We start from the raw sequence: 20,089 nt of genomic DNA, 5'->3' as shown, positions 1-20,089 counted from the left end.
AGACCAAATTAGAAAATATCAGATATGTTATTCTCTAATTAAAATATTTGATGTAGAATTCACTTATTTTCATTTGAAATATCCTCTTCCAGGGTTATGTATCAATATGATGAAAGAGACAATTTTAGTGAACAACATTTTTCTTCAAGTGGCAGTTAGGTTTACAGTGGGAAACAAGCCTTTGTGAATTGGACATACTCATTCTCAGTCTAAATACTGAATTAATGTACTCCTTGTTCTATGATTTCCTTTCTAACATCAACATTTTAAGAAGTAAAGTACTCTAGAGACACTGGAGAAAGTGGAATCATAGACAATGATAAAATCCAAGTCCTTTCTTGATTCTCAGATCTCCTATCACCACAACCTCCAAATTCTGCCCTTACTTAGCATGATAACATGAACATTTACTTCCCAAACAATTTACCCAAGTGAGGAAATGATTAAATATGTTTATATGCTAAGGGGAAGAACTAGTGAAGAAGTGGAGCCTCTGATACAGATGCAGGGGTAACTGATTGCAAAAGATCCCTGAGGACAGAGACAAGGATGGATTCCAGAGTATACCGGATGAATTTGCCTTGTATAGGAGGAGGGGCTCTTCTTCCCCTGATACAGGAAAGAGGTATACATACGTTTGGTTTGATGAGAGACTAGATGTCGAGGGAATTTACACCTGATAGTCTCTATTTTCTCTGCAAAATCTAAAACAGGAGAATTTTAAATAGAGGGAGTGAGATAAGTAGGGAGAATGTCTGACCACACAGATAAACCAAATAACAAGCTCATTAAACGGTTGGTTGAGTAAATTAAATAGAAATATATAAAGGCAGTATTGCACGGTGTACTTTCAATAACCTAAAGCTGATTATATGAGGAAATTGTTAGTCTTCCTGTGAGGATTGCAAAATAACATGGGGAACAGATTCTCTGAACGTTCCTAAACATTATATATTTTTAATAAAAAGGATGCATGAACAGATCTCCCTCTAACAACCACCCTAGTGTTTTATTTAGTGTTACAGAGTAGGAATGCAACATGCTGATTAACTGAAATGTCACACACTGAAAATAAGCTGGTCATTAGTTAAATGTCATGGAATAAAGAGCTTTTAACATGAAATGATGAGTGTGTATAACTTTGCTGAAACATACTAAAAAATATTTTTGAACTGGAAGAAAATGCTTAATAGTTATATTTTAAAGTAGATACAAATAGAAATATAACTATATCTCTTTGAGTTATTTCCCACTGTCTCAAAGCCATGCCTTGCTCTAAATAAAGCCAAGAGAATCCCAACACTGACTTTGTGGTTGAAAAACTGTTAAATCTCAAAACTGCTGCATTTCCATGCTGTATATATATTCTCATTCATCTCACTAAATCTCCTCCACCCAGTATTTTAGTCTAAGAAACAACTGACAGCATCTTTTGTTCCCCTTTCTAGTATATACTCAGTATCACAGTTGACACTGGCCTCCCCTAGTTTGTAAACAAGTGTTTGTGCAGGTTAGTTGACTATATTTCCTAAGAGGAAGAATAGAGAAAAAAAAACAAACAAAAAAACATGTTTCTTTGTAATGCCATTCAATTATTTCCTTTGCAAATCTGCTTACTGAAGATTTGCAGGTGCAGAAGTCATCTAATGTGTCCATTTGCTGAAAAACTACATTGCATTTTAACTGCTTCTAAGGACTGTATTTTCAGGCTTTTAAATGAGATTGATGTGATACATTTATAGGTTTTTTTAAAAAAAATTGCTGGAACAGCAAAGATTATTTTTTAATAGTGAGGACAAATCAGAATCCTGCTGTATATGCTTAATGTTTTTCACAAGAAAATTAGAAGAAAAGATCCATGTGGTACTTCAAACTGACATTTTTCTTTCCTTTTCTTTCCTGATATATGAAATGTCAACATAGTTCAGTACAGCAAAGAGAATCTTAGAGAATAGGACAGTTTAAATTGGTCATCTAAGCTTAAGTGGCTGTAATATTATGTTAATTGAATTGTTTTTCTTTTTTAGGGTCCTCTAGGGCCTCCAGGACAAAAGGTAGAGTATAAACAACAATACTGTGAAAGTAATTATGCTCTCATGACCTAATGGCAAGCAGGAGAGGTGAATGAAATTAGCTACTGTGAGCCATGCTGAAGCAGTTAGTCTGGTTTGTGCATTCTGCTTTCTAAAAATACAGTCATTTAATGTGAACATTAGATGTCTAATTGACTCCATTATAAAAAATTTAATAAATCCAGAGCAGACTCTTTTTAAGTTGTCTGCTGAACTTGTACGTTATTGAATTTTTAATTCAAATACTGGTAAAACATTATGACAAAATTTAAAATGTGAAAGATAATTTGATATTGCAAAATGAATGCATGGCCTTCCTCAATTATATGATTGCCAAATGGCCAGAGAACTGAGCCGAAAAAAAGGATATTACTGGGTTCACTATATTCAAGTGGCCTATTGGTGTCCTTCTTGCTGAGGTAACATGAAAAGTGACTTCCTGATAGTCATTTCATTGTTATCCACAATCATCAGAATTGACCATTAAATTCTGATGGAGAGGCCAGACGCAGTGGCTTACGCCTGTAATCCCAACACTTTGAGACGCTGAGGCGGTTGGATCACCTGAGGTTAAGAGTTAGAGACTAGCTTGGCTAACATGGTGAAACCCCATCTCTACTAAAAATACAAAAATAGCTGGGTGTGGTGGCACACGCCTGTAGTCCCAGCTACTCAAGAGGCTGAGACAGGAGAATCGCTTGAACCTGGGAGGCAGAGGCTGCGGTGAGCCGAGATTGTGCCACTGCACTCCAGCCTGGGTTAGACAGAGCAAAACTTGGTCTCAAAAACAAATTTTTTTTTCAAATTCTGATGGAGAAGATCTAGGGTTTCCAAAATTACACCTATCCTATAGTAGTAAATATCTTAATAGCAAATAGATGGCATTTTGCCAACAAAATATCACTAAGTCCTCATTCCCCCATCCTTATACCCCTCAATAGGAGAGGGAGGTATTTAACCCGCGGAAAACTAAAGAAAACAATTGTATTATAACAGGTGGAAAAGTGATTATTCTTTATCTTTGGAATCCATCAAAGATAGAGACTTTTTATCCCCCAAGCACTGGGCATGTGGCATCTGTTGAAACATAATCCTACAAACTAAGTAAAAGTCCATGGGTTGCGAGACAACTTGTGCATAGGAACACTTTGTCCTTCGCAATAATGTCTCTATTAAGCATGGTGTGAAATTGTAAAGCTACTCTAATCCACATACGACCAGGATAAAATTACTGCTTCAGGCTTCCGGAAGTCCTTTAATGACCCATTCAATATAATCACTGAACGCACTAAGGAACTTGCCATCTCAATTTGTTTTCATTACAATTACTGTTTTTTCAGTAGACTATTTTTTAGGGGAGTTTTTGGTCTATAATTGCTATTTAAAAAAAAAAATTTCCCTGTTATTAAAGAAATGTAATATCATGCATCTACTAAGAAATATCTGTTTTCCAGTTTTAGACAAAGAATAAGCACATTGTATTTAAAATGGTTTCTCCAGAGCCTAAATGGAAGGTGTAATGGAGGGAAATGACATCACTGTTTGAAAATATTTGCTAATGTTTCTGTATCCAGTTAAATGTCATAGATTTTTCTCAGGTAATAATTAGCTTTCTTATTCTCCAGCTCACCCATCTATGTCCAATCATTCATACTCACGCCACTATGCATGTGCACACACATGCCCACACGTGCTCACGCACACACCTTAACTTTTTTTGTAAAGAGGTTGTGTTGTTCCTGGTCAGTGTATAACATTTTTTACACCTTTTTGAGTCACTCTGGAAGACATATTCACATTCATGTGGCTTAAACTTACTCCTTGAAAGTCTGGGAGAAAAATGCTTAAAATACAACAAATTTGAGTTTACAACATGGGCCCCTTATTTAACTGCAGAACAAATGGTTGTTATTTTAATTACCTTTTGTTTTATGGTATTTTAACTTATTAAATGCAAGTGTTACTGCTACTGGTAGGCGTTTTCCAGATGGAACTAAGCCTATTTATTCTTAAAAACATGAAAATTTAGAGCCATGTGGCCCTCTGATAGGTATGATCAATTTATCATGTAAATTTCTTTAAAACATATTAAAGTTAAGTGGATACTTAGAAGCAAGTTTTAATTTTAACTCTGTAGTTTCTGAGGAAGCTTGAGGAATCTGCTTACATTATATATTTGAACATGGTGAATAAGGTCTGAAAAATAAAACTTCCTAGAAATGTTTTAGCAAGGCTTACATAACTAATACAATATAAATTTAGAATTGAAATATTTTGTGTATGATGTCAACTGAATTTAATCATGTGTCTCTTTAGGGTTCTATTGGAGCACCTGGAATTCCAGGGATGAATGGGCAAAAGGTGAGTTCTATAAAATATTGTATTTAAAAAATAACTTGGTGACCGTTGAAATCACAAAATTATTCTAGTTCATAATGTTAGTAATAAGCTCATATACTTATAAAAACACTATGTATACTTTTGAAATACAGGAAGATTGTGCTACAAATGACCACATTAGTTTAATTTTTAAAGATGCATTGAAGAGTCAGGAATTCTTTGAAAATTTTCCATTTCAACTATTTTGGATGTGTTACTGTTCAGTAAATTATGTATGTAATACAACTATATCTTTCTCATAAATAGATATGGAATTGGAAAAATTTGTGTTTAACATTGATTGTGATAAACAAAATGCACTTTAGTTTATTCTGGTCATGGTAAAACTAATATGTATTAATAATTGGCTAACAAAAGTTATTCTCATAGAAGGAACTAGTAAAACTTTCTGAATCCAGAAGGAAGCTCTTTTCACTGTTAGGCAAAAGTAGAAGTTAAATAGATTTGTCCCGCTTTGGTATTACATACACTTTTATTGTACTGTTAATAATGAGGGGAAAAAGTAAAGTGAAAGAAACAACAATACACTCTACATACACACGTCTATGTGTTGTATACATTTACTCCTGCAACATACTTACTAGTTGGACAAAGCATAGCTCCTCAACATCCCCGACCGGCTCTTTAGCCTGGAACCTTCACAGAAACCAGGAAAACCATTGTGGTCACTGACAAAGCCCATTGCTGAGCCAGTCCGTCAGGAGCCAGGGAGCTGAGCGAGGGACTTTCCTGTCTTCCTCAGAGTTCTTGGCCTGGCCCTTTTATACCCTGTGACCCATTATCTTGCCTTCCCAGAGTATTTTAAATCCATGTACTCTGGACCAAATTCTGAAATCATATGTAACTCAATCCTTTCAGATGCAATAAATACTCCTTGTGATCTTTTCCATCACATCCATCTTTTCTTTCTGTCAATGAGACATAAACAACCACAACTTTAAACCTAGTAAGTTGCTAAGAGCATGAGTCTACCACTCAGAGGCTGTGTGAATTTTGGCAAAGTCCTTGGAATTCTCTGGCCTCAGTTTCTCATCGGTAAAGGCAGACAATGGCAGTGCCTACCTAATAGAGTCAATGAGAGTTAAGGGAGTAAATAGATACAGTCTTTAGACTGTATTTGATATTACCATTAAACTTTTCCTTCACTTCAGTTCAGTGAAGGTCTGAAAATTCAGTTAATCTATGTTTTTAAGAGGCTCTCTGTTCCCAGAAGTACTCAATTCCCACATGAAATTAATGTTCTCAGCCAAGGCTTATGGTGTCCTTTAGTCCATAAACCAAACACCGCACACTCACCAGTAGTTAACCATCCATGTCACAGCTACATTTTCCACTTAGTAAAATGCATATCCATTTGCTTCACAAATCCTGGCAAAGACAGAAGATTTAGAATATTGCAGATCGTGGAGGGAAACCTAAGCAAAAATTTAAAAGTGTTCATTCTCAGATGGATCTGAAAATTATATAACTCAAGATAACATTTAGAAAGAACAAAATACAGATACGGCATAAATATTGTTTTTGACATTGGTGAAAAACAAAACTTGTATGCCTAAGGTTAATAATGTTTTCCTTTTTCTTCTTTGTTTCTTTTCATTTTTCAACTTTGAGACAATCGTGAAAATTTATAGAAACTTTTAACGTGAAGCAAAACAACTTTAAAACTGTCACATATACCTTTTGAAGACTGCATATTCTTTATTTTTGCAAAGGAAATATGCAATTTCCTTAGCAAGAGAAAGGAATGTGACATTTTCTTGTCCTAGTCACCAAGTTTAATTTATATTTCAAGGAAATAGACAGTTAATATTTGCAGTTTTATGTCTTGTTATACATCTTTGTGGCATTTTAAAAGTGTTTTCTGTAAAACCCAGGGAAATGAAATGATTTCACACTTTTATGAAGGCATCAGCAAAATGTAATTTAAATTTGTTTTCCCTCCTTCAGAGAACTGAACCTAAAGCTTTGTGTATGGAATTTCTGTTAGGTCTAGTCATTACTTAACATTTGTAATATTTGCTGTATCATTTTTAGGAAAAGAAAGTGTAAAAAACACAAGTCTCCTTCACTGAAACAGCAGGTCACTTAGTAAAAACAAAACTGGCAATAGAGTAATCATTTTACATACTTAGAGCATATGAGCATATGAAATGAACTCTAGAATTTGTTTTTAAACTAATTTTTTGAACTCTAGACTTTGTTTTTCTGGAGTCTTGAACTCTAGAATTTGTTTTTCTAAGAAAGGAGCTTACAATGACATAATAATTTTTTTTTAGTAAGAGCACCTCAATATCCTTAAATTGTCTTGAGAAAACATTTTCTTCTCCAATACAATTTTGCTTTTCCAAAAGAGTACTTTTGATACTTAGAAAAGTTTTCAGACAGTGGTTAGGGAAGGATATAATTTCTAAGCCACCAGAAATATGGCAAATCATATCCAGCTGCTTGGGGCACTGAGGCAGAAGGATTGCTTGAGTCCGGCCTGGGCACCATAGTGAGATCCTATCTCTTAAAAAGAAAAAAGTAAGAAATATGGCAAAAAAAAAAAAAAAAAAAAAACCTGGGGAATAAAAAATTCTCTTCTTATGTTTGAAAAAAAGAAAGAAAAGTATACTATTTTAAGAAAACACTGGCCAGGTGTGGTGTCCCATGCCTATAATCCCAGCATTTTTAGAGGCTAAGGCAGGAGGATTGCCTAAGCTCAGGAGCTGGAGACCAACCTGGGCAACATGGTGAAACCCTGTCTCTATTTGAAAAAAAAGAAAGAGAGAGAGAGAGAAAAAGAAGACAAAAATGCTCTGTTTCCCATAGAACATTGTCCATCCATTCAGGATGGCAAAATAGGTGAAGGCCTTAGTACATAAACTTGGCGTGACGTTTTTCCTGCACATTATATTTTACATTTTGATCACCTTGATTAGTAATCTGAATATTTATTTTTGTAGTGGTTTTTCATTAAGAGAAAGGACTTGCATAAGCAGTGGCATGGCATTAGACTCCAGTCTTGCCCCTTCTGGCGTCACAACCTATGAAAGGCTACAGAGCATCCTTCTGTGAAATGTAGGAAGTAGTGTGGTACAGAGAAAAGGGCGTGGTCTCTGCATCTGAGAGAGAATGCTCTGTGTCCTCCTTTGGGCCAGTTACTTAACCTTTCTAAGGTTCCAGTGTATGCTATAGAGACAGACCTTGTAGTATTAATTACGCAACATATCTGAAATGAATATTATGTAATAGATGCTCAATAAATGTTGTCAAGTATCTCTAGTAGTATTCTCATGCCTTAAGAATTTCAGCAGGCTGGACACAGTGGCTCATGCTTGTAATCCCAACACTTTGGGAGGCCAAGGTGGGAGAATCGCTTGAGCCCAGGAGTTCAAGGTTACAGTGAGCCGTGATCGTGCCACTGCACTCCAGCGTGGGCAACATAGTGAGACCCTGTCTCAAAAAAAAAAAAAAAAAAATGTCAGCAAATGAGCCCTAGACTTACATTCAAGCAGGGAGGAAAAGCCAGTTGAATTCCTCACAGAGAGGAAATGAATACGCAGAATTATACATAGAGGTAGAATGTGTTCTCTGTCCCCTGGCTGTCTCCCTGACCCTAAGGACTAAGGGCCCCAGCTCTTAAGGACTGGGTGGTTGGAATGTAACTTCTATAGATACAAGAAAGAGAAACACACGTTTCACATTATTATGAAAGCACAGTCACCAGCAGGCTGATGTAGGATCCCTGTCCTGGTGATAGAACACTCTGTGCTCTTTCACTTCTTGTGTAGCCTTTGAAGGACCCCTTTTTTCTCTGCATTCAAAGGGGCTTCATTTGTAAAATGAGAGCAGAAGCTGTACCAATTTATCCCTAAGTTTCTCAGAGATACTATGAGTACACAAAAAGTCCCCCATCCCCCATGTCTTGTTTCCAATGCAACCAGCTTTCAACATCCTCTGTTCCCAATTCTGAAAGCTGATGTTTTCATAATTTGGACTAGTTTCCACCAACCAAGCAGTTAGGGCAGATCTAATGCAAATCCTACCTAAAAATATAAAATGTTATCTATTTCTTCTTTGGCTAATTATATTGAACACAAAAATAATGTAATTCTCCTGAAGATCTCGTTGGTTTAAACATATAACTAACATTTTATTTGTCCTCCATAATTTATTGTTTCCCCCACCATGTGCGTGTGCATGAGTGCATGCCCATGCACATACACACACACATAATACATGAAGTGATGTATATTTGAATATTGATCAGTTAGTTCCTACTTCAAATACTCTGGAGAAATGTGAGCTATTTAAAATAATTTTATGGTCGAAACATGTTTTTAAAGTGAAGAATTATTTGGCAAAATAGATTGCTGTCTACAATTTTTGTTTACATACTTATATGTCAGTTTTTAAAAATCTGAACTGTTAAAAGGTGTTATTAAAACTCTGTATTTTTCTACTTTTTCCTGATTTACATCTTTCTTAGCATCCATAAGAACAGATAATCACTATGACAGTTTATTTGAAGAGCAATTAGTGCCCAACACTGTGCAAATGCCATGAAAGGGAAGCTGGAGGCCGGGCGCGGTGGCTCACGCCTGTAATCCCAACACTTTGGGAGGCCGAGACGGGTGGATCACCTGAGGTCAGGAGTTCGAGACCAGCCTGACCAACATGGAGAAACCCTGTCTCTACTAAAAATGCAAAATTAGTGGGGCATGGTGGTGCATGCCTGTAATCCCAACTACTCGGGAGGCTGAGGCAGGAGAATCACTTGAACTCTGGAGGTGGAGGTTGCAGTGAGCCAAGATCATGCCATTGCACTCCAGCCTGGGCAACAAGAGCAAAACTCCGTCTTAAAAAAAAAAAAAAAAAAAAAAGGAGCTGGAGACAGATGAAGTCCATACAAAGTCCTATTTTTACTCCTCTTAATTCACATCCTTGTCTCTTGATTACTACAAAAATAATGTTGAAGATTTTCAGGATTAAAATGAAATTTTTTATGTCTATGTAAGCTAGAATTTTTCTGAGGCCTGCAAAGTCATAGGGATTGTTTCCAAACCAAAAGATGATCTTGATTCATGCAATTTTAAGTGCTTTCTAGAGTTTATTGTTATTTTTAAAACTTCAAATATAACGTAAATTTAAAAATTGATATTAATGCATCACCTATGAATCCATCACAAATAGCTATGTGATTTTTAAGTAACATTAAATTTTAATTAGTTTATAGTTATGACATTTGAAATTCTTTTTTATCTCTTATACCTGGGTCACACAGTTCTTCACTGACATTAATCTTTACAGCATACTTTTAATGGCATTTTTATTGTAAGTATATTTAGAGAACAGATAAATTGAAGCTCTCAGACTTTCAAAGCTTAAGCCATTGATTCAAGTCTATGCAGTGGACAATACAATAAATCCAATATTTTTTATTCCCCGTTCACTTACTATAAACACTAAACACGGTATTTTTGTTTATTTATTTATATATTTATTGCTACCTACATTCCTGAAGGTTTTAAACGTGTTGTAGGGCTGTTTTTGTTTTCTAGTTAATTAGCTTAAAATTTTCCTTTAGCAGAATTTACCCAGTAATTTATTACGCAATTTATTTATGACTTTCTAATGCTAAACTTTAAGAAAAGATATTGAGACTAAATTAAGTGATTGATTGATGATTCCAGATTAGTTCATAGTTCAAGGAAAGTATCTTACAACAATTCAATCTTTTTTGTGTTAAAAGTGAGAATTACATTTTTTAATTTTTCAGTTTTTTAACATTAATAATTGTATATATTAGAATTCCAAGAGTACATGACCATTTTCTTCTAGTAACTATAATGAGAGGATGAATGCTTTCTTCTTAAAGAAGCACCATCATTTCCTGTTACAGATATTTCATAAAGTCAAGTCACTTCATCCACTCCTGAGAATGATTTATATATTCTCAGCCATTTTTATACAAAAACCTACTCTACTCTTAAAGATATTTTTCATTCAATTTTACTTGTTAAGCAGAACACAAGATATTTCTTTTCTTCATGTAATTATTTTTGGGTGTCTTTAGGGGAAAACAAAAATTTAGTTGAAGGAGGTTTTTTCCTGCTGGCTTGAAATAAAACTATTATAGTAAGATTTTCTTTAAAACCACTTTCCTCCCGACTTTTTAAGGCATGTTACTATAAAGTTTGATACCAGTTATTATTCTAGCAAATGAAAATATTGGGAGAAGGAAGAATAAACTGTTGAAGGATTGGGATTGCTGAGAGAAAGGGGTAGCTGAGGAAGTAAAGCTTCTCACTCGCTGCTGCAAAACAGAAAAACAGTGAAGCAAATGTTTATGAATGAATTATGACATCATGAAATCCACTCTTTTCTATTTTAATGTAAAAGACACTGCATTTTATAGAAGAAATCACTGACATATTACATCTGAATAAATTGTATCCATAATTGGGAAAAGCTTTATAAAGTAATTTCCCTTAAATATACTCTTTGAGTCACTTATGAATTTCCTCGATCATTCATTCAACAAATATTTATTTAACCCTTACCTAGTGTGAGGCACCAACTGAACACTGAGTTTACAGCTGTCTCTGCCTCATGGAATTTCTAGGCTAATGGGTAGTAGGGGGATTAAATGAACAATTATATGAAAACTCTGTAGATTTTTAAATTAGAATACTGTGAAGTATTATAACAGAAAAGCACAGGGCTCCCTGGCCCAGTGCAAAGGACTGAGTAAGAGCACTTCCCCAAATCGGAGACTTTCGGTGAGGCTCCCAGTATAAACAGGAGTTGGCAAAAGAAGAGGAGCTATCACCATGTCACAATATTTAAAATTTAAACTATAGATTACCTTGGTCTTAGAATTCTGTTCCTAAAACACCGTATTGTTGATATTATTGATCACTATAGGGCTTTTGTATTCATCATGGACAACTTTTCCTTAAAATTTCTGACTACTAAAATATTAAATCAATATAAATCACACACCCTGTTTTTGTATCATTAGGTCTGATCTCTGATACTCTTGATTTTGAGATTTGTGTTAAAAATAAGACTGCAATGTTATAATTTATTGTCAAAAATCATAACAGGTGAAATCTACCCAGTACCATTTATTTGATGCCAGGCCACATGGCCAAGAGGTAGCCATGATCCAACTGTGAGACAGCATCGGTGGGATTCACTTATGAGAAACTGAATTCCTTTCAGGATCCTCTTCTCTGTCTTCTCTGCCTAGTTCAGAGAACAGAAGCAGTATATCATATTTACTAAAATGTATCCAGTGTTTATTACCTGCTGGGCAGCGTCCTAAGTGTTACAGGCATCTTAGCTCATTTAGTCCTCAGAGCAATTCTGTGAAATAGGCACTACGATTATCTCCATTTTCTTAATGAGGAAACTGAGGTGCAGAAAGAGTAAAAGAAGCCCAAGGTCATCCAAGTGTTAGTGGCAGAGTAGAACTTAAGAGCCAGGCATTCTGCTTCCACTGCACGGTAATGGTTAAGAGTGTGGATTTTTAAATTCAGAAAATCGTAGCTTTGCTGCTCAGTGTTTGTATGACCTCGGACAAATTGCTTACCTTCTCTGAGCCTTAGTTTCCTCATTTTTCAAATAGGGATTATAATGTTCACCTCTAAGTTTAATCAGAAAAGATAAAGGAAGTAATACATGTAACTGCCTATTAAAAGACTGTTAAATAACGGTAGATTGTTTTCCTCTTTGAATTGGAGGCATTAATGCCTCCATGATTCAGAAACCTCTTAGGTGTCCAAATGAGTATCAGTAAGAAGTATTATCTCATTCTCTTCATTGACCTTTAGAATTTTTCCACTTGGACATAAACATTTAAAATTTCTATTAATAATTAAACACATTCTCTTTCCAAGAGAAAGAATAACTTATCATTCAAACTATACACAGTATCTTTAAAAACTATACTTTAGGAAATAAAGAATTAGCTGGGTTTTAAAACTTTAAAAATGGATATGTTTTCAAGAACACATTATGTTACAAGTCATGGAAATCTAAGAGAACCAGGTGAAAAAATAAAGGTATTTCCTTAAGTCACATGAGCTTGAAAGTCCAGCGCTAATGCAGTCTTCAGCTTGGCTTTGTTCTGACAACTAAACTTCATCACTAAGAACCCAGGTTCCTTCATCTCTTGGCCCTTCTTCCATGTTCCTGCTGTCAACTTAATTCCTGCTTTCCTCTCAGTTGTAAGGTGGCTGCCAATCACTCCTGGCGCTGCATTCTTTCATATCTACATTCAGAGGGTGAAAGAGTGTCTTTCCCAAAATACGCAACAACTCTGTTGAGCTCCTTTCTGACTGGAGACACGTGGGTAGAGGTCTTTTCCTCAACCTCTTGCCAGGGGAATGTCAGATGACGATTGGCCACTACTGCTGAAACTTCTTTTCTCGTGATCTCAGTCCAGTGGAAAGTTGTAATACACACGAATTGTCTAATTTAGAAGAGATTATTGTAACAGAAGGGAGCTGAAAAACTGCTGTATCTGACTTTTCCCAGCCCTAAGAAACTCACTTCATATGACCCCCTTCATCCATTTTGATATTTCATATTCCTATCCCGTAAGCTTTTATTCTTAATCTTTTTTCCCCCGTAAGAGTACACATTGAGGATATATTCAAAACAGAGAACCCTCTGTGGCATCATGCTCTCTGGCTGGTTTGGGCTCACTTTTGCATCTTTCATGTTATTTTAAATGGGGATACTGGGTAGTGCTTCCCTTGGATGCAGGCGAGCAGTGCTTCTCTTCTAAGCCTCCTTTGTCCATCTTATGGTATCACCCTCCTCATAAGTGAGGAGTTCATAGGGCCAAGGAGACTTGCCTGCCCATAATCATGTCTTCTCACTTCCAGATCATGTCTCAGGTACCTGGAAGCCAAGAGTTGCTGCCTCATCTGTCTTAAGTCCATTGTCAGTACTGGGCCCTCCCCAGATCTGTATTCTAAAGAGTGGACCATCCTGCTGGCACGTGCACCCCTAAGCCTATGGGTGGCTGTGGAGCATTGTTGATGAGGAGCTGTGGGCAGGGCTTGGAGGCTGTGGTGTTCACATGTAATCCCCAAGGCACTTCCTAGAGAGAACTAGGGCTGGAGAGACAAAGAGGATGGGAAGAGAAAGGAGGAAATTATCAGGCAGGGAGTGGAATGGGGGAGTCTTCCATGTGACCATGCATACTCCTCCTTAGACCTTCAGATTTTGTGAGTGTCCTCAAGGCAAATAATTCCTCTCATTTATGTAAATTTCACTCAGATAAAGTCAATTTAGTATCTTTCATGACCCCACCCCCCCGCAAACTTGTAACTATCTCTCTGCATTACATTTCCTTTGTTCAAGTTGTATTGTATATATTTCTGTCGACATGAACAGTATGAAAATCTAAAATTAAAAGTGTTAACCAAAAGACTTATTTCTGAAACACCTCATACTGTTATATTATTGATACAACTATCATGTTTTCTTATTTATCATTTTAGACATTTGTAATTTTTTGTTTGTTTGTTTTGTTTTGTTTTGTTTTTGTTTTTTTGAGACAGAGTCTACCTCTGTCACCCAGACTGGAGTACAGTGGCCGGATCTCGACTCACTCACTGCAAGCTCCACCTCCCGGGTTTACGCCATTCTCCTGCCTCAGCCTCCCGCGTAGCTGGGACTACAGGCACCCACCACCTCGCCTGGCTAATTTTTTTTTTTTTGTATTTTTAGTAGAGACAGGGTTTCACCATGTTAGCCAGGATAGTCTCGATCTCCTGACCTCGTGATCCACCCGCTTTGGCCTCCCAAAGTGCTGGATTACAGGCATGAGCCACCGCGCCCGGCCAACATTTGTAATTTTTTAAAAAGCATAAGGAAGGTTTCGTCACCAGGTTAAATGTAGTTACTATACAGTTTAAGACCCATTTCAGCAAATTACCTGAAAGAGGGTATTTGTATTAAGTTTCTGGCTGATATACTTGTCTGCTTTTCTACTATTTAGTATTCACATTACCAATGTGGACAAAGAGATTGAAACTGCCTTTGCAAAATTATAACTAAGGAAATTATGACAGTGAAAGATATCATACTTAACCAGCTTCATCTTGCTTTTAACCTCTAAACTGTCCTTGTCCATTCCTGGGCATAGGTTGAACTAGTCTTGGATTTTACTTATAGTTTAAATAATAGCCCTTCCCAAAAGCTAAACTGTTCTTGTAAAATGAATGAAAGGCCACCAGCCACCGAGTAAGGATGAGAGGGGCTGGAATTCTAAATATTACCAGTCGTTATTCCAGAGGTCATAAGATTTGCAAGTTACATCACTATTGTGAACCTAAGATTGGCCTTTTGAGATGTCTTTTCAGGTTTTTAAATTTCTAACTGGATGGCCCCACCTCGACCTGACAACAGGTTCTGTGGCCCCCACCCAGGAACTGACTTAGCATAAGAGAACAGCTTCCACTCCCTATGATATCATCTCTGAGCCAACCAATCAGTGCTTCCAATTCACTGGCCCCTACCCACCAAATTATCCTTAAAAACTCTGAGCTCTGAGTTTTAGGGGAGACTGATTTAAGTAATAATACAACTCTGGTCTCCTGCACAGCCACCTCTGTGTGAATTACTCTTTCTCCATTGCAATTCCCTTGTCTTGATAAATTGGCTCTGTCTGGGCAGCAGGCAAGATGAGCCCATTGGGCGGTTACACAATTCTAATTTTAGGGAGGAAGTTTGCTGTTTAGATAACTCAGTAGGGATGCCAGTTCTCTGATGCATAGGCAAACCTAATTGTCCAGGCTAGGGGTTTTCTCTTTTTACTTTTGCGTGTTACACAGCTTCCTGTGCTTCCAGGAATGATAAAGAAAAAGAATCAGGGATTGGGGATGCAAGTGGGAGCTAAAGACTGCAGAACTGCTGCACAGAGAGAGAAGCCGATTTCCTAAGATGGTCTAAGAGGGAGGGAAGAAGGAGGACAGTGAAGTGGAAGAGGGAGAGAGGAGAAGCCAGTAAGATGAAGACGATTCAGCTCCGTGATGACGCCTTCCTGAGAGTACCAAATAGTGAATCTTGAATTCATGAAATTCCTGCAGAGAGGAATTCTTGAGGAAACTGGTGAAGAATTGACTGAACCACCTGAATTGGTGTAGGGCAAAGCAGAGACATGTATAGAGATGCAAGGCTTGAGAGATGCAAGGCTTGACCGGAAAAAGCAAGTCTTAGACTTGAGCCAAATTTAGTCAGATCTCTAAGAAATAAAGAATGACCAGGTAACATCTTTAGTCCAACAATAACAGCAAGAGCAGCAACAGCAACAACTAGTAATAGTAATAAATCTTACTCCTTTAGAGTTGGAAGAAAGCAAATATTTGATTCAGCCCCACATGCTTTACAAGAGAAAAACAGCCCGAATGGAAGCATAAGCAATTTGTTCTTTGTCATAGAACTGGAAGTTCAGTACATCTAACACCAATGTACTGAACAGCTATTATGTGGAACAGCTGGTATTATGGTATTAGGCTGGTATTAGTGTTCTAAAGCCACTTTACTATTTTATGTGAAAATTAAACAGAAAAGAAACATGATAAAATTGAATAATGTTTTTAGACACAAGCTGCTTGAATAGAAGAAACACAAGATGAGGAATCAGAAGACCTGGGTTGTAATCTCACATCTACCTCTTCATGGCTCTTTGTCTCTGGAAAAGTTACTTCCTCTCTCTGAATGTTTCTTCCTCTGTTAAGAATGACTGGCTTGGCTCCTTTCACTAAAATATTTCACTGTTTTGTGAGTGCTCCTGCTTAGGGAAAAGCAGATGTTAGTGAGTTCACAGAGTAAATGATGACACTTGTGTAAATTCTGAGAGGGTCTTTGGGGAACTTTAGATGACATGAAAATTTATAGAACCAGCATCATCCCAGCTACTTCTCGCCCCTCACCTGAGGCACTGGGGGTGAAGGAAGAAGCAGACGGAAGAGATGAGCAGTACATGGAAACGTCGACAATGCCCCAGGCTCTGGACCCACAGGCTGAATTGCTGGAGCCTTTAGTCCTCTAGGTAAACACTCTTCCCCCAACAGAGTCCTGGAGGGATTTTCTTGGAAGCCATTGACGTTCTCATTGCTGTCACCCTGCCCTTCACAGACTCCTCTTCTAATTCACACTCACCTCGCTTCACTCTACCTCATGCTGGGCCTGTGTCCTTCAATCCTAGCGATTCAGACTGATCTGGGCACGACTTGGAGGTGTGCCACTGCAGAGTTAACATTTCTCCCATCTTTTCCTTGCTCCCTTCTCTTTTCCCATGGTGGCTGCCTTGCGGGTGCCTGAGACAGAGCCATCTCTTGCCATGACAGTTATATTATTTTCCAAACTCCCAGTTGGGCAGCCTTGCTGTCTGGTTTCCTACCTGGCCTATTCAGTGCTTCACATCTTCATGTAGGCTTAATGCATTTGATTCTCCTATATTCATTCATTCCTCTAACACTGATGTACTGAACAGCTATTATGTGTGAGTGGTTTTAATAGGTGCTGTGAAAGAGTAATGAGCAAAATAGACCAAGTCCTCTGCTCAAGGAGCTCATAGTCTAGTGGTGATGAGGGTATGGGAATGGAAAATAGGGTTGTCAGATAAAATATAAGATGCCCTATTAAAGTTGAATTTCACATAACAACTGAGAATTTCTAATATGACTATGTCCCATTTAATATTCGGAATATATTTAACTAAAATATGATTCATTATTTATCTGAAATTTAAATTTAACTCTGTCTCCTATATTTTTGTTTGCCAAACCTGAAAGTCCTAATGGCGGGAGACCAAAAAGAAACACAAAGTTGTATCTTAGGTGGCAGTTGGTATAATAGAGAAAGGCACAGGCATGTACCTTTGCAGGGAGTGGTGATGTGGTTAGGGGAGTGGGGGAAACTCAGCGCTAACCCCTGTAGTAAGGGGATGCTTGATTCAAAGTTAAAGGAGGTGAGAGAGCAATCCTATGGCTATCTGAGGAAAAAACATAGGAGGTCCATTAGAGAACGCTCAGGTGCAAAGGCCCTGGGCAGGCGGCTGCTTTCCACACTGGAGCAAGGTGGGGACGGGGTTCAGTGTGGCTGGAGTATGTGAGGGGGCAGCAGAAGGGAGGTCAGAGGAGCAGCAGGAGTCAGATCATGTGGGACTGAGGCCATTGTAAGGATGTCGGCTCTTATTTTGAATGAGATGCGACAGGCTTGCAAAGAACTGAGTGAAGGAGCTCTATGCCTGACTTGCTTTTAAGAGAATGTTGGAAGCTGGTGGGTGGCAAAGAACTCCTTTAGTTGGTCCCTAGAGTCAGCCTCTAACCACTAGCTTACCCTACAGACAGTACAGAGACCAGCTGTGCCATGTTACACACAGGAACTTGATCTCCTGGACCCTCCAAAAGCCACTCTGGTCTGAGCCGGAGCTTGCTTCTAGTCTCTCCACCCGCCACATACTGCTCCAGCTTGGCAGAGTTCTCTGGTGCATTTTAACTGCAATGGAGTGGAGTCTCCATTTTGAAGTCTTGCTGTATGTTGACTTGCTTTAATACTGATAGTACTCCTTCCTTGCTTTTAAAGGCTTTTGGTTCATGATGTCTTCTAATAAGTAAATACTTTTATAGTTTAAACCAATGCTCGTTAGAAGCAGAAATATAATGCAAGCCTCAAATACAAACTGCATATGTAATTTTTAAGTTAACCACATTGGAAAAAGGTAAAAAGAAGTAGTATTAATTTTAATAATATAGTTTTTAAACTCAGTGTGTATTCAAAAGTATCATTTTAACATGATATGAGTTAATATTTCAAGAATAATAATATTCACATTTTTAGTGAGATATTTTACATTTTTTTCCCTACTAAATCTTTAAAATTGTATTCTGCACTTACATCCATCTCCATTAGGACTAGCCACATTTCCACTGCTCCATAGCTGCCTGTGGTTAGTGGTACCAATTGGACAACATAGGTTTAAACACTGCTCATTTTCCAGGTGTAACATGTAGGTCCATTCCATTCTCATTCCAATTTCCAGAAAGGAAATCTATCGTGATTGAAGTGATGATGAGCAATATTACTGCTAGATGACATACTTCCTTTGAGCACTCAGTATTTGTAAGAAAACCGCATTTCTTTTTATCCTTAACTATTCATTCAAGTTGCCCTTGAATGACAGTACCTAAAATAATTGTAATGGCCGTGAGTGATGTTTTACATTAGAGTTCCAAAAGACTTGGATTAAAAAAAAAAAAAATGAAAGCAGCAAGCCATCCTTCTTAAAAGTCAGTCCAACTTGTTTTCAGCCTAAAATGGAAATGGCCATTTGGGAATGGTCATACTGGGAATAGCCTTTAAATTTAAAGTATAGTAGACAAAACCCCATTAATCTACCTGTGGTTAAGATGTTAGCTGCCGTTTTTCTTTATCACCATCTATGGAATACCCTCAGTGTTCTAAGTATGAAATGTGTTCAGAAATAGATGGATAGATTGTGCAACAAACATGAGACCAGCTCCCCCCACCCACATACACACACACACACAACCTGGTTCCCATTTTTTTTGTTTGTACTTTTCTGATATATTTTTCTGTATATGTACATGTTCACTATCATGTAATAGTGTAACATCATGATAACTTTATTTAGAGGATTCATTATAATAATTTTTGTCCTGATATTGAAAGATATTAATACAAGATGTATGCTTTATTCCTCAATAAGACTTCTCATTGATTTCTATTTATTATGTTTCTTACTTCATGAAGTGTAAGAAAACTTTCCCCCAAAAATGTTTCATGAACTCAATTAGATGCCCCCAATGTGTATATGTATACATATATGTATATATTTCCCCCACTCAAAAATAAGCTCTTTGGGCAAGGCAGTTGTCATGTCTATTTCATCTTTATGTCTCAGGAAACACTCAGTCCAGAGTAGAACATATTTTTCACTGTTGGTTGAATAATCAGCATCTACAGACTCCTGTAGCTTGGCTACAAAACTCAGACTTGTACAGTGGTTTATCTTTTGTATTCTTTGCACGGAACCTGGGAAACTAAGTGTGGACAATAACAGAATGCTCTGTAGTCCCTTAATCTAACTTGGAGTATGTGTTGCTTGATATAACTATTATAAAGGTAAAATGCTATCAGTCATTTTTTCCTCTAGCTTTATTCACTTTTCAGCTGTTAAATTTCGTGAATACCTACTTAAATTATGAACCCATCAGAAAATATTTAAGCTTACAAGTAAAAATTTAAAACTGAACAACAGTAAGCTCTCATTTGTGCATATTAAAATAGCCACAAAAATAATTAAAATTGTGATATTCAATGCTGTTGTGAAAAACCATTGTTGTAAAAAGTTGTGAAAAAGTAACACAGAGTGGATGCCTATAAAAGCAATGCCTATGAAAAAATTTTTAAAGTGCCTATAAAAGCAAATAAAACTCAGAACTCTTTTAGAAAGCAATTTAGAAATATGCAGTTAGTGCCATAAAATGTTTCCATTAACTAATAAAACAAATTTAGATAATTTATCATAATTAAATTATTTGACAGAAAAATATGAGTATATTTACAAAGGTGTTTATTTTAGTTTA

General features: G+C 37.0%; 1 protein-coding gene across 7 annotated transcripts in view; it reads left to right on the top strand.

The window, feature by feature from the left end:
• Positions 1 to 20,089, top strand: part of COL25A1 (collagen type XXV alpha 1 chain) — a 452,942-nt gene that overhangs the window by 337,583 nt on the left and 95,270 nt on the right. For all 7 annotated transcript variants that reach the window (XM_033214966.1, XM_033214965.1, XM_033214964.1 and 4 more), the window contains 2 exons: positions 2,028 to 2,054; positions 4,389 to 4,433. In XM_033214966.1, coding sequence (XP_033070857.1) covers positions 2,028 to 2,054; positions 4,389 to 4,433 — 72 coding nt within the window. The remainder of the gene's footprint in view (positions 1 to 2,027; positions 2,055 to 4,388; positions 4,434 to 20,089) is intronic.

Source organism: Trachypithecus francoisi, unplaced genomic scaffold, assembly GCF_009764315.1.
Source record: "Trachypithecus francoisi isolate TF-2019V2 unplaced genomic scaffold, Tfra_2.0 Lachesis_group1, whole genome shotgun sequence".
Taxonomy (NCBI): domain Eukaryota; kingdom Metazoa; phylum Chordata; class Mammalia; order Primates; family Cercopithecidae; genus Trachypithecus; species Trachypithecus francoisi.
This window is presented reverse-complemented; position numbering and strand designations above follow the sequence as displayed.